Source organism: Astyanax mexicanus, chromosome 7 (genome assembly GCF_023375975.1).
Source record: "Astyanax mexicanus isolate ESR-SI-001 chromosome 7, AstMex3_surface, whole genome shotgun sequence".
NCBI classification, from domain to species: domain Eukaryota; kingdom Metazoa; phylum Chordata; class Actinopteri; order Characiformes; family Acestrorhamphidae; genus Astyanax; species Astyanax mexicanus.
Window position 1 is genome coordinate 9,737,583 of NC_064414.1, and position 16,303 is coordinate 9,753,885.

The following is a 16,303-nucleotide window of genomic DNA, read 5'->3' on the forward strand; positions in this document are numbered from 1 at the left end:
TTCCTTGCATGGTCCTTGTGAGTCTCAGTGATGTTTTAAAAAATGCAGATTAGAAGGTTCTGGATTTGGATTCTTGCTTGGACCCTGAAGATTGTCGCATACTTGTTTATTTTTCAATGGTTATTGAGACATTTGGACCAAATAACTGAACATGTTCAAATTACCCATGTGAAGATGATTTTTGTTCAGGCCTGAAAAGACGTCATGAACCTGATCAGAATTCATCCTGTGACTTTTAAATTGCGAAAATAAACTTTTAATTAAGAAACAAAAGAAGAAACTGTATTTTAAAGTTTAATAGATATGTGTTTATTTTCAAGGGACAACTTCATGGAAAGTTTTTTTAAAATAAAGATTTAATGTTGCTTGTAAAAATGTACTCTTCTTAGCCCCATTAAGCATTTTATCTGCATCCATTCAGCCTAAAGCATTTCAACTCCACCCATTTAATTTACAGAAATTTTGGCTCCACGCATTCCACGTACAGCTGTCTTTAGCATTTAAGCTCCACCCTTTAGCCCCACTGTTTAGTCTGTAAAAGTTAAGCTCCACCCTTCAGCCCACAGCAGTTTAGCCCCACTGTTTAGTCTGTAAAAGTTAAGCTCCACCCTTCAGCCCACAGCAGTTTAGTCCCACTGTTTAGTCTGTAAAGGTTAAGCTCCACCCTTCAGCCCACAGCAGTTTAGTCCCACTGTTAAGTCTGTAAAAGATAAGCTAAACCCTTCAGCCAACAGCAGTTTAGCCCCACTGTTTAGTCTGTAAAAGATAAGCTCCACCCTTCAGCCCACAGCAGTTTAGCCCCACTGTTTAGTTTGTAAAAGTTAAGCTCCACCCTTCAGCCCACAGCAGTTTAGCCCCACTGTTTAGTCAGTAAAAGATAAGCTCCACCCTTCAGCCCACAGCAGTTTAGCCCCACTGTTTAGTCTGTAAAAGATAAGCTCCACCCTTCAGCCCACAGCAGTTTAGTCCCACTGTTTAGTTCGTAAAAGTTAAGCCCCGCCCTTTAGCCCACAGCAGTTCAGTCCCACTGTTTAGTCTGTAAAAGTTTAACTCCAGCCTTCCTCTGTGAATAAGGAACAAATATGACACTCATTCAAATAAAATAGGTTTTATTTCCAGTCTGAAAAGATTAAAATGACAACAATAACTAAAAAATAATAATAATAATAATATAAAGCCAAAAACAGACGGTTAAAGGATGCCTGGAGGGCTAGGGAATCACAATGTGTTAGGAGAGGGAGCGATTTTCCTTGACTCACTTCATTTTGTGTACATATTTATAAATGAATACAAATATACATATTAATAATTTAATAATAAAAATAGCTTAGCTTAGGGCAACTGTTGGCTAAAACCAGTCAAAACCAAACTGACGTGCAGAAAATTGGGACATAAGGGGATGGGTTCACGTGGGAGTGGGAGTGTGTGTGTCACTGTGTGTGTCAGTGTGTGAGAAATTGGTTGCCCTTTATGTCAAAGCAGGAGGTTCAGCACTGGGGGTAAGCCTACACTAGAACATTTCATGTACACATTTTTTATAGAGATAGGTTGGCCAAAACAGAATTTTCACAATAATCCACAGTCAAAATAAAGTACTCAGTCTTCCAGGACATATTTAGCCTCTGAAGTTTGCTGCTTCCTTGGCCATGAGGCTAATGTAGCTAACAGTCAGTGGAAGCCTATATCTCACCAATTAGCACTGAGAAAGTCAAACCCAGCAGACTTGCTGTGGTTTCTATCTATAAACACAGATTAATGCAGGTCAAAAATCTAACAGAAAACAAAAGCATGCTAACAGGCTAATCCTTTACTGCTTAGCTGCATTAGCCACATAGCTTCAGTCTTGGTTTATTGACTACAGGGATTCAAACTGAGTGTGATAATTTTTTTCAGCTGAACTATCGCTTTAAAAGAACATAGAAATAGAAGAAATAAATTAAATGACCCCAGGTGAGGTCAATTAGCGAAGACATGTTTCTTGGTATCTGAGGTGGAGATGCTCAGCTAACACTTCTAACAAAAATGGCACTGAATGTTAACAATCTCATCTCTCAACCAGTGCTATCAACATTAACACATTAATACACAAAATTAAAGTGTAAACAATTTTGGCCAAGCTCTTTTTTACAAAGCCTGCTGACATTTTATTAGTTCAGATATTACTTTTTATTTATCTTAAATACAGATTAAATCTCATAAATCTCATTTTTCTCTCTTTTACACACAAACTGGAACTATATTATCATCATGTCATCATGTCCTCCTACATGATTTGTAGTGCTGTTCCACTTCCAAACAGAAGCGCAGTGTGTGGAGTGATAAACACTGTGCTGAGGTAAAAGTGGTTCCAGTTATTTCAACATTCAGCTCTATTTATTTAAGTTTTTCTGTGTTTATAGACTAAAGTAAGTCACGCAGTGTTCTAAACCACTACAATTTTGTTTTTACAGAGAAGAATGACGAGTGACAGTCAAATAATTAGCCTGTAGGGGTGGGACAAAACATTGATATTGCAATATATATTTTATCGTTTTTTTGTTTGCGATACATCATTGATACATGTGTGGCATCAAATATGGATATTTTCAATGAAACACTCAAAACTCTTTAAGACTTGTCACCCAAGTTTGTCTTAGTAAATTGCTGCTGTCAAATTGGTTGAAACTCCTGGTATTTACATATTTAGGAGTATTTTATCCTCTTCAGTAACACAGATGCTGTTAAGTTTAATGGAGAATTGTTTGGATATATTGAGGATAGTAGAATCACAGTATTATGATTTCATCAATATCGTGGGCAACGTATTGTGATTATAACATATCGCGAGATGCCCTACAATTTCCACCCCTAAGTGCCTGTTAGCAAAATTAACCTAGTATTTCTTGCAGTTGTAAACAAAATAAGCACAAATCAGATACAAAACATGTCTTGGCTGATCAGCCGATTCTGGGGTCAAGAGATCAATCATGTTATATTTTGTTCTTTTTAATATGAATGGATTGGAAGGGGAATTGATGGGCTTAAGGCTAAAGTAACTACATGGTATTTACATAAAAAAGGCATGTCCAATTAATTCCTAAATCGATCTCAAACTAACACATTCAGAAGGTTTTTTCTTGTGAGCTGCCCTTAGAGCAGTGTCAACCATACAGGACTTTTACCACTGACATCACACAAACCAAGGGTTGTGTGTGGTAAATTACCCTTGTGAAATTTAACCCTTGTGGTTCATAACATCAAGTGCATCCATACTGAAACTGTAGAATATGTAAAACCATGGTGATCTGGCAACCTCAGACAAGTCCAAACATGTCTATATGTTTGTTCAGTTTGTTAAACCTCTATTGACCAAGTGTACAGGATGCTCTGGTGCTGATGTGAGCACATGAGCCAAAGATCACCATACCCAATAACATTGGGCTGTGGGTTTCTCTGAAATGTTGGAGTTCCATCAAAAACCTTTAAGATAAGTTGAAGTGGCAGAACCAATCATCCAACATCTGTACCTGGCCTCACTGATGCTCTTAATCTTACAGGGTCGAACACAATCAAATCCTCCTCACAGCAATGTTTCAACATCCAGTGTAAATCATTCCCAGAAGAGCAGAGACATCAAATTCCCCTTGATTCCAGAAGAAACGTTGGCCTCCACAAACTTTTGGACATATAGTGCACAGAAACACACTGTTATGGAATCTGCACTTCGGCATTTTGGCTCAAAGCATTCAGAACACATGTGAGCAATAATTCATAGATAATTCCACAGATTTGTCTAAAATTTCTGCATAGTTAGACTAAAGTTAAAATGTGAACAAGTCAAAGTGGGTTTGGTGTGAAACTCTCTGTTCTAAAGAAATAACCTAAACTTGGGGGGTGAACGAGAACCAGAACCAGAAAGCTTCTCCCTTTTACATCAAATATGTACTGTATGAATACACAGTTTAACACGAGACACTGTATTACCATAGTTTTAATCCAATTTTGGGTCAAACGGTTTAGACATCAATGACTGTTATTTTGAGGGCACAGCCAATTTACACTGTTATATTAGCTGTTCAGTGACTTCTTTACATTGTATCAAAGTGTCATATCTTCAGTGTTGTCCCATGAAAAGATATATAATAAAAACTGTAAGGGCTGTGCTCAGTTTTGTGAGATACTGTAAACTGGCAATATTAATGCCATAATCATGGCATTCGGTGCCTGGTTCCACCACAACTTTATATAATTCTGAGATATCAGTACAGTAAGTACCTCTGCAATTTCACACCAAACCCCTTTCTGAATAGGTTCAGAAAAATGCAGAGAATTTTGAAACATTGGTAAAGTTCCCCTTTAACCTGTTTAATAACTGAAATATCCTATGACCACTTATTGAGGAGTCTTGAGGTCAATTCAGTGTAATCAGTCTTAATAAGATGAATAGTAGGTGCTGTGTTATAAATGCTTTATTCAGACCAAGTGAAAAGCATGAACAGTTTCATATCATCATATGTCATCATATGACAGGTCCACATTGGTAAAGCAGATTTTACACAGTTTCAATGCGCAATAAAATACATAAACAGTACATTTCCTGTTTTCTCAGACTACTACTGTGATTCCTGATTAGTTTAGAGGATGAACATTTATGTATTTTTGTTATTACAAAAATAGTCCACTATCCAAGCCCTCGAATGGGCTGTCTGCTCTCTATTTGGCCAAACTCGGTTACATACGGACACCAAAAAGCCACAAGTCTACAGTCCAGGGAAAGGGGGACGGGCACTTTGTGTTCAGATTAGCTATATGTTGTTAGATTGTCAGTTTTGTTACAATTCAAATTGGGAAAGTTTAATAAATTACCCTGTGAGGTTTAAGAAACACAACTCAATGCCTAATCTCCAGTTTAACAAGTCCAAGACTGGTAAACTCTTCCCACACAAGTATTCATAACACACTAGACCAGTTTTACTAGGTCCAAAACAAACTAGCCAGATTGAAATCTAACCCCCGACCAACCATTTCTTAGTGGCATGGACACTTATACTTCTGTAAAATTACGGAAACCATTTAGCCACAAAAAATTCCAGGCAAATATGGGATAAAAAAAAAAAAAACAATAAACTGAAAATATCTATATAATTACAGTAACCATCTGTCTCGCTTTCTCTCTGCAGAAAAGAATATACCTTTTCAAATCTACAGGGGTCGTACAGCATAAGAAAAACTGACCTCTTCAAGCTCTGCCCACAAGAACACATGCAACTACTTTTGCCAGGTAGAGCAACCCTAATGAGAGACTGTAGCTCCACCTCCTCAGTGTAAATAATCACAATACCTACATTTAGAGTGTTATTAATATATATTTACCCTAATGAGAGACTGTATCTCCACTTCCTCAGTGTCTCCTGGTACATCCTTACAAGACATTTCAACACACAGTGCCAGTGTATGCTAATTCAGGCTACATTCTGATTTTTTTTCCTGATCGTGAATCCGGCATTCTTCTGCTAAAATTAATCTTATACTGACTTTTACTAATACAATATAGATTCCAAAAGTCAGTCAGTCATAGGATATCAGTATATAAATTGCTCATGGAGTTTTATCTTAGGGGACGACTCTATACCTGTATAGACTGTCAGGTGTGAGTGAGGCTGATCACTTGCCAGAGTGTTTATATAAAGGCAACATAAATTACTGGAGTGAGTGGGGGTGCAGATTGATGGGACATTCGGTTTGTTGTGTGAGTATTTAATATTCCTTGATCTACAGTGTCATGTGTCACTGGGAATAAAAGGCATTACCACCCACAGTGGATAATGCAGTGGGTGGTAATGATCGTGACTGGCAGCATCTGGCTAGAACTGTCCTTATGAGCAGACAAGCAACTCCGGCAGAAATCATCAAATCCACATTCCACATAAGAGACACCACACAGACACACACACACACACACACACACACATCCCACAGGTCAGTAGAGTGTTCTTTAGGTCATGGGACACAATACTAGTTACTGGCCCATGACTTTTCATTTCAGTGTACCATTTCTAGCCATTACGCAAACATAATAGTGCAAACTGTAGTTGGACAGTCAATTCAGTCAATAGGATATAATTTTTTCAAAATGTCAAAATAAACATTGGTATAACAGCCACATAACCCTGCACATACATGTGCTGACATAGCTGAGCGATATGGTAAAAATATTATATTACAATATTTAGACATTTTCACAAAACAGTATTTGTCCCCTAATTTTGACACACAGAGAAATAATTTTTTTGCTGCACATCATCCAAGATTTTGTACTGTAATAAAATGCACAGTTAAGTCACTGTTCTTTAAACAATAGTACCCTCAATATGCTTATTAAAGCATATCCTCAAAACAATAAGGAAATGTATCACAATAATCATAATCATATTGCCCAGCTCAATCGTGCAAACCTTTACTCACATCCAAAAAACTAAACAAATAACACACCCTAAATGTAGGTACTGTGATAAACACTGAGGTGGAGCTAGATTTGAATGTTTTTTTTTCTCAGCATTCTTTAAATCCTCTTTAACAGTAGTTATGAAAAACACATTTGTGGGCAGAGCCTAAATGGGCAGGCTGGGAGAAGGGGTCAAATAAGAACATCAACTGTCAGCAAAACCTTACCCAAAACCATACCAAAGGTCACACAATAACTCGACCAATCAATCAGTTTCTTAATCAATCGATTAATCAATCAATCAATCACACACTCTAGCAGCAAAGTGTTCTGACGTGTTCCCTAATTTTTGTAAGACACAAAAACTTCCCAGAGCCGAGAAACAAGACACACTCCAAACACCAAACAAGCTCTCTGCCTCGCACTGCTGTTTGTTCTTAGTCAAAAGCCTGATCAAAACTATACAAAAATAGTTCCTAAAAAACACTTGCGTAAAAATGAGAGAGTGAAAGTAAGAGGAGAGAGGGTGGTGAACTGGCAGGAGGAGAGGGCAGCAGTAACTGAGGTTTCAACTATTTGCTAATTTGCACAACATTCATGATCTGCACATTTGCATCCACTGACTCATATCTACATTACTAGCCAAAATAAAAGTCCTTTACAATCCACATTTCTGCAAGAGTCATGAAATAAAACAAGCAGCCAGAGCCAAAGCTGTAGGCATTCACACACACACAAACACACACACACACACACACACACTTGGTTGGGCGAGGCAATGCCTCTTCCACAAAGCTAAAAACCCAACGTGCTGGTGCTCACAAGGAATAGCAAGGTTAGCAAAAGCCAGCATGACTAGCATTCACCTAAAACAAGCTAGCATGATGCTAATAGCAAAAAGCAACACACTGATCAATAGCTTCCATTCACTGTTGAGTGAAAAATCAAATTTACGCAGCTTTCCCAGCCCTTAAAATCCCAAACACAGTCAGTCAAGTTTGGTGTCTTGACTAGATTTTATAGTTTTGCTCAAATATAAAAATGTACTTTAAATTAAATAGAAGAAAACATAACTTTTTGTAAATAAACAATGACTTGGTAATCATTAAAAGTAAGTTTAAATTGAATTTTTAGTGGCTTTAAAGTGACCATCTTGTGAACTAGTGAACACCAGATGATTTGAGGAGTATATAATTTCCATAGGAGTGTAAGATTCAATCATTTAAATGCTTAGTGTTTACATGATTTGTTAATACAATTAAAAAAAAAAAAAACTTTAGTCATTTAATATTTTAGTATCAGTATAAGTATTAGAAGGTAATGCTTAGCTTTAATCTTACTGAATTTTGATTACCAACAAATACAGATTTAGAATTCAAATCTTAATTTCTTAACCTTAATTTCAAATCTTTATTTTGTTACTTAAAAAAGTTTTTTCTTAACTTCTTTAACTTGGTTACTTGGACAAAAATAGATCAGTTTAGAGATTCAAAAATAAAAACTACTACAAAGTAGTTTTCTGTTGAGAATAAAAAAAAATTGATGCAAATTTCAAATACAATTTATTTGCTAAATTTAAATATTCAAATATTGCTTTTTAAATGTTGCTTTCACGCAATTAAGCAAATAAAAAACGAATAATGCTTTAGAACACGCAGAAGGGATCTGAGGTATTTACACTTACACCAACTACAAACACATTTTTCAAAACTATACAAAATTATATGAATAGATTTATCTGCATTAATTATGTTTATAGACAAAGTATTTTGAAACTGGTTTGAGGCCATATCATCACCTAGAAACAGACACTTATGTCATGCAAAATTAAATAATTTTCAACTACAGTGTCTAAACTTTAGACACCAACAAGTCTTGACTGACTGGAAAGGGAGGAAACTGGCTGCATCTCTCAGTGAACCACTGCTTCACTAACCGCATTAACATGTTTGGTCAAGTTATTCCTTTAAGCAATGAAAAGACGCTTCCCAAAGCCTGTTACACAACAAAAACTGAAAGAAAGAAAAGTGCTGAGAAAACATGTGCAGACGAACCCCAGTGTTCCACCATGCTGCAGAACTCTGGAGGAACGCAGCATAAAGCTCTAATCTAGATTAGGTCCACAGAAAAGAAACAGAAAAATAATTCCGCATAAAAGACTGATGAAGAAAGGAGGAGCCTGGCGTTCTCATGCTAATTACACATCATCCTCGTCACGCTGTCTCTCGCTCATGCACCCACACCCAAAAAAAAAAAAAAAACACACACTGTGAACATACACACACACACACACACTGTGTACATACATACACACATACATTTGAGCTTAGCTTGGTTTTAAGGAAGATTTAAAATGGTTTCTTTATAATAATAATAATAAAAAAATTGTAAAAGACAGTAGCAGGTAAGACGAGACAGTGGCACTCACCATCGCTGCTGCGTCCTATGTGCCAATAAAGAAAGAGAAACACAAAAAAAAAAAAAAACAAAAAAAAAAAAACAATATTTCGATTTACAAAAACAGAAAAAAAAAAAAAAAAAAAAAAACACTTTAGGCATTGTGAGCCTGTTTATTGTTTATTTATTTACCCGTTTTATCTGAAGAGCCAATAAAAAAGATAAAAACAAAGCAAAAAATTCAAATTAAAAAGTAAGAAAAAAATTAAAACACAACCAACCTTTTTTGAGTTTGTTTTTTTTTTTTTTCATTTTAAAAAAACTGCAAAGGAAATTTTGGGAAGGCCATACAGAACGGGGTTTTCAGCAAAACAAATAAAACATTTTTACACAAGAACTTTAGGTTTTAAATCCTGGTGATGGGGGCAGATGGTGGGGTTGTATTTAAGGATTTTATGAACAGAAAGGCAGATAGTGCATAAAGGTTTGCTCTTCTGATTTTTTTTTTTCTTTTTTTTCTGAGGTTTTGTAATTTTTATGGATTTATTTTTATTTAATGTCAAGCTGCATTTGATACAGGCTTTTTCTTTTTCTTTGTACAAGACAATTGCACTTCACAAAAAAATCGTAAAACAACAAAAACAATAATAAAAACAGAAATATACAAACACACAAGGAAATGTGAATCAAATTAATTACAGCCCCAAAAAATAAAACAAAAATAAAACAAAATAAAAAGAAAGAAACAAAACTGACTCTATAGCTGCAGGGTTGAGGGGAAAGGGTGATGTTGAGGGATGAGGGACACTGGCTTTGAACAGGTGAGAAAGAGAGAGAGAAAGAGAGAGATATGGAGGAAGGGTACGGACGTTGATCCACTTCCCCAGATGTATCGATGGCGTAAGTGACGAAGTGAACGTGAAAAGGTTCTCCTCCTCTGGCGGGTCCCTCTCAGTGGTCCGCAGGGGGAGGCCGGAGCTGTAGTGGGTCTGGGTGCAGGTTCTGGAGGGTTGTAAACTGTGTGTCCGGGTTTAAAAGATCAACGCTACCACATATCATCTGTGGACGCAGAATCCTTGAGTGGAGAGAGGAGGACAGCAGCTCATCAGATGCCACTCAAATCCACCTCAGCTAACCTATCAGCCCCGACAGAGACGATAAAGCTGCTAACAGTAAAGGAACAGCTAGCTGACCAAACACGCTAATGTGCTAAACTGACTAATAGGAACAGGAAAATTGTAGCACTTATCAATTAGTCATCTTATGTGCGTTTAGGTTCTAAGTAGCACTTTTTTCATTTAATGTTAGTATCATTAATTTCCGTTAAACATATTAGCACATTTAAAAGTCTATTATTATACTATTATTATTTTTGAGCCAAATAAAATGAGAAACTGCACTAACTTCAAATAATAAGCAAAGAGTGCAGTTTTTACCAGAAGCTAATTTCTTAGCATTGTTAGCATCATCAGTTTCTGTTAACCACATTAGCATGTTTAGCCAAGCTATTATTCCTTTAAGCAAAAAAAGACAGAAGCTGCACTAATTACAGTATCAGTCAAAAGTTTGGACACACCTCTTCTAATTTAATGGGTTTTCTTTCTTTTATGATATTGATGAAAAACAATAAAGCTATGAAAAACATGTATTATAATTTAAACCAAAAAGTGTTAAGCAACCCATAATATGTTTTATCCTTTAGATTATTCATAGTAGCACATTTAGCTTTGAAGACAGATCTGCACACTCTTGGTATTTAAACATCAGTGTCTTCATGAGGGAGAGTCACCTGTAATAGTTTTCTTAGTGTCTTCATGGGGGTTCCTGGAGGTGCTGAACAATGACTGCTGCTTTTTCTTTCACACTGTGCTCCAGCTCATCCCAAATCAGTGAAATCACCCATCTCAGTTGGGGATTGAGGAGGACAATCACTTTTTTGCTTACTAAATAATGCCATATGTATCCCTTAATTGTTTTCATGATTTTAATATTAATATTATTTATGTATATTATTTCTACAATGTAGAAAATAAATTAAATAAAAAAATAACAAAAACAATGAATGAGAAGGTGTGTCCAAACTTTTGACTGGTACTGTATACTTAAACTTGTATCAGAAGTAGTTTGATAATCATAAATTAATGCAAACAGCCACGATGCAAATAAAGCAAACTATATTACAACATTAGCTCCTCTGAACTACAAATGGAACTGACTTGCAGCTGCCATGTGCTTCATGCTAATAACAATGTAAAAACCCATAGTGTTAGCAACATTAGCATGAATCATGTCAAGTTATCACTTAAAGCAATAAAAGAGTGAGGTTTATGACTTATGAGACAAATTTAATTTCACCTAAGCTAAAACAACTAAAGGAATAGTCGGAGCAGCTAATGTTTTGAAAAATAAATAAAGATAAACAAGAATACTATAAGCTTCCACTGTTAGCCAGTTTGCTAATTTAGCATCTGTTCAAAATATCCCTTTAAGCAACAAAAGCAATAAATATTTAAAGAAATAGCCGATACTAATAAGCATTATACTACTGTTTGATTTCATACAGAAATATTAGCTCATATAATTGAATTAATAATGTAAATAGCAAGCCATTATCGATTAACATAGCATTTTTTATATTATCAATGTTTCTTTTGCATTTAATCACAAGGAATTCACAAACAGCAATCTAACTACATTAGCGTGTTTGGTGAAGCTACTCTTTTAAAACATTGCCAACATTTACACTTAGCCATAAGAGCATGAAATGATGGTTAATAAAGTGGGAAATGTAGTAAAGTCAAAATGAGAAGTAAAAATGACAAATGGATGAAAATGTCTGTCTGAAACAAAAGAGCTTAATTTTGTAAAGTTTTAGCCAACATGTGCTAACTAAACTCTGCAAACAAATGCATTTGGACAGCTAGCCACTGCTGCTACCTGAGTAGAAAACGTAACTGCATTATTCATTTCAAATGATTTTCGCTGTTTATGTGTGACAAATCAAAATATTCGGACAAATAAATGTTTTTTATTGTTTATAAAATACTGTTTTAGCAGAAAATTCACTTATTCACTGCTATTAGCATCGTTGGTTAGACAGTATCATACCAAAATCGCTGGTAACTCTGAGAGAATGACCCATAGTGTTTTTGCAGTTGTGCTCTGAGGTAACACAAGATTTAAAGATCCTCAAATAAAACTTGACATTTGAATATTTTTTTAATTCAATGTAAAAAAAAAATTAAAATGTATTTAAAAATCAAATGTATTTAAAGCTACTTCTGCAGATACTATTACAATATTTTAGCCCAGTTAGTCACGCAGAGGCCAGCTACAAAACTCACAGAAGAGCCACTGCTGACCAGAAGTAAAAGATACCTGTTTATGCAAGATATCTGTTCTATTTAAATACACACAAAAATTACTTTAAAATCAACAGCGTAGGCACTTGTATGCCCATGTAATGTACTTGTAAGCCCATTTCTGAAACTTGAATAAAATAAGGTTCATCAGGTAAGTCATAATTATGAGATACAAAGGCATTATTATGAGATAGTAAGTCATAATAAGAAGAAAAGTAAGTCATAATACAATAACAGTAAGAGATACAATATTGAGATACTTAGACATAATTATGAGATACTAAGGGCCCAATCTTATACACTGCGCAAGGCAATAAATAAATAACCAAAACATAGCCAATTACCGACCCCTGTCCTAAATTAAGCTGCGTGATGCATGGTTGACAGCTCACCTATAAATATCTAAATAGGGCCAGAAGTAGCGATTATGAAATAATCACTTGGTATCTCATTATTATGACTTAATATCTTATAAATATAACTATGCATCTTACTATTATGACTTAGTATCACATTTTTATGATTTACTGGGGAACATTTTTTTTTCTTGTGGCAGAAATGGCCTTCCATGCTAAGACAGAAATGCTTTTCTCTGCTTCAATATGGGAAGCATATTGAAGCTCTCCAAACACAGCGTGCTGTAGTGCAGTAAGTGCACAACCACCTCATGATTACACACAGACAATCTGCTCGCTTGGTTAGTTCTCTAAAGAAGATCCTTGTTAGACGGTTTTGCTAAGGGCAACACACTGCAGTACCTGCTACTTTAAAAGCTACTACTAGCACAGTTCTGCTGTGTTCCATTTAAACTCAGATGCCAAAATGTTCTAGTTACAAGTAGGAATAATTACGTGAAACACTAATACAGATAGTCGGAAGAGCTAAGTCTTTAGCTAACTGTTTCTTGTAAATGTGCAGAAACACTGTAAAATTATAGGAATGTGTAAATGAAACATCACCAGCTCGGATCTGACATAATTCCCTGATCCGACATCCACGATAAATGGAACGCAGCATTAATAACACAGAACATCAAACCAGAAGTGCCACTGCTGACCATAAATTAAACAGCAGCCTGTTTCATATTTAAATATGTATCTAAAGATATAAATATATTTTAGATGGTTCTTTAGCAGCTCAGGAAACAAAGAGTAAAGTTTAAATTTCTCTGCTTTGGACACAGACTTTTCCATACAATTTGTCTCTCCAAACTCAGCACTCAGTAGCCCAGTGAGCTCGTTACAACCTTATATCTCAGGGTTCTAGCTCTTTTTGGGAAAATATCTTTCAGGACTATTTTCATAACATCCATACAATAAATGTATGAAAAACTTTAAACATTGAAAAGGTGTTATTTATACACATAGCTATTAGATGCACTACTCAGCCACTAGAACTGTCAATATATTTTTAAAAAAGTCCCTCTGTAGACCATTTTGTGTTAAATACACTGCCTGGCCAAACAAAAAAAAAAAAAGGTCACACACTAATATTTCATTGGGAAGCCTTTAGCTTTGATTGCAGCACGCATTCACTGTGGCATTGTTTCAATAAGCTTCTGCAGTGCCACAATATTTCTTTCAATCCAGTGTTGCATTCATTTTTCTCTTGCATTGATGATGGTAGAGTCTGACCGCTGTACAAAGTCTTCTCCAGCACATCTCAATGAGGTTAAGGTCTGGACTCCGTGGTGAACAATTCATGTGTGAAAATGATGATCTCATGCTCCCTGAATCACTCTTTCACAATTCCAGCCCCATGAATCCTGGCATTGTTATCTTGGAATATGGCCGTGCCATCAGGGAAAATCCATTGATGGAATAACCTGGTCTATATTCAGTATATTCAGGAAGTCAGCTGACCTCATTCTTTCAGCACATACTGTTGCTGAACCTAGACCTGACCAACTGCAGCATCAACCCCACGTCATTTCCTTTTTTTTGGCCAGACAGTGTAAATCAGCAGCTAAAATACACTGTTCCACTGTCTCAAAGCTCCAAAAATATCTCTGCTACTATTCCCAGAACAATTTTGTAGTTATACATTTTTCATGAGATTCCAAGAATGTAAAAAGTGTCTCAAAGTATTTTAGGGCTGTCAAATTACCACATTAAGTTTGATTCATTAATCACAGAAAAATACCTTGTAAAAATGAATGCCAATAAATCAGCTTTCTTGGTGCCTTTTGACGCAGCGTTAAATTTCCGGTCACTGTAACGTGATGGAGGCAAACAAAGTGGCTCTGCTTAGTCCCTTTAAAGGCACCACTTGCAGGCCAACATGCCCGTCTTCATGGATAGCAATGCATGACTGTTAATGTATTTTGCTCCATTCAGGTTATAATTTTGGTCTAAAAATGATGGTATGGTAAACATCTGAAATAAAATATGTTCAAATTCTTTATTCATTCGCTTCTCATCTAAAATGTATTTAAGCTGTTTAAAATACTTTCTTAGCAAAAAAGGTAATAATGCTCATAGAAATGTCATAGAGATTAACTGAGTAGTGTCAACTGGTAGTTGTTGTGGTGGGGAGATGGGGCGGGGGGATCGAAATATAAATAGATAAACACACCCCTTCTTGCACAGGCTGGAACCTGGGTTGTCAGCTGGGAAAAATCGCGTTTATAAGGAGATAGGGAGCCCAACAAAGGGCAGAAAGACGAAAACGGGCAGAAACTAAAGTCACGCCGAGAGACGGGGGGTCCAGAGAGGCATTTTATTTATATTTATATTTTTTTCGTTATAGTTCAAACAACCTTACGGGCCAGATGTTTCATGCTGCCTATTGCTGAGCCCTGCACTACTGCAACAAAATGAATATAAAATTATTTTGGCGATATTAATGATGTGATATGGCACGTCCCTACTTAATTGATATTTTTAACCAGATTGTAACAGAAGCCAATGATCCAACATCATTTTACTAATAATGCACTCCATATATCCAGGACTGAAGTAAAATAAATGATACTGGACAGATATAATCTGTGTCTAGTATGGGAAATGAGAACAGTGTGAATTTTACTTTTGATATACACAGCAAAAAAGTTGGCCCAAAAATAAATCAATATTTCAGGGCATTTTTGCAATAACATTCTTTAAAATAAATTATTATATAAATTGTGTCGATATTATTGTGAACAATATATTATATGGAACACCCCTATTCCTGACCAAAAATATCAGTCAACAGATTTATTTAGTTGGGCCTCATCACATCCTTTGTGTTTCAAGAGAAAACAAATTCATCATCGTTGTCAAGCAAAAACCCTGCATCTACAAAATGTACCTTTTAAAGGATGTGACTTTATAACTTTTAATAAATAAATAAAATAAGTTAAATTATTTTCTTCAATTAATTTCGGAGCAGTATTATTGGATGACATGTGGACACAATAAAAATAACAGGCAGATTCACATAAAGTTAAAGATACAAGGTTTTTGCATGATCGTGACAATGTGTGCTCTGCAACTAATTCTAAGGGTCAAGGATAGCAGATTGAGACTAAAAGACCTTAACGCAACCATTGCAAACTCTCCAGCACACTACTGCTCTAAACATCAACTAATAGCATTCATTAAACCAGCATCTCCTTGCACACGCCTATTAATCACTACAGAAGTTGCAGAAAGTCTACACACCCCTACGGAACCTTCACTGTGTAACTGCAAATGAGAAATTACAAATTAGTCACAACCTGGTTAGAAATGCTTTGGTAAACATTGTACACAAATGGCACAGGCGTGTAAGCTTAATATACACTATACACTTACTTAGTTTACTGTGAGCAAAGGTAGGCATTTACAGTAGTTTGCATTTTGAATAATTCAAAATTATAACGGCTGCATTTAAAAGGGTGTAACTGCAGTCGAATGCTATTTTATTGTAACTGAATTAAATCAGAAACAAAAACGGTTTTGAAATAACAATATTGTTTATCGCAATTATTTCCGAGGTAAAATATCCCCCAGACAAAAAAATTCAATTTGAATACAAATCTAGAGAAAATATCTGTTTGTAAGTAATAAATAAATAATATATCAGCCATAACATTAAAAGCACCAGATAAATAAATACCAGATAAATACTGTGTAGGTTCCCCTTATGGCGTCAAAAC

General features: G+C 35.6%; 1 protein-coding gene across 3 annotated transcripts in view; it reads right to left on the reverse strand.

Annotated features, from left to right (window-relative positions):
- The window catches only part of ppm1aa (protein phosphatase, Mg2+/Mn2+ dependent, 1Aa), a 32,470-nt gene that overhangs the window by 6,802 nt on the left and 9,365 nt on the right, over positions 1 to 16,303 (reverse strand). The window contains exon 6 of one of the 3 annotated variants that reach the window (XM_022685059.2): positions 1,093 to 9,896. The exons of 1 other annotated variant lie outside the window; for it this stretch is intronic. In XM_022685059.2, coding sequence (XP_022540780.1) covers positions 9,867 to 9,896 — 30 coding nt within the window. In that variant the 3' untranslated portion in view covers positions 1,093 to 9,866. Of the gene's footprint in view, positions 1 to 1,092; positions 9,897 to 13,849; positions 15,852 to 16,303 lie in introns of those variants that run through there. One more of the 3 variants, XM_022685057.2, reaches the window with a different exon arrangement.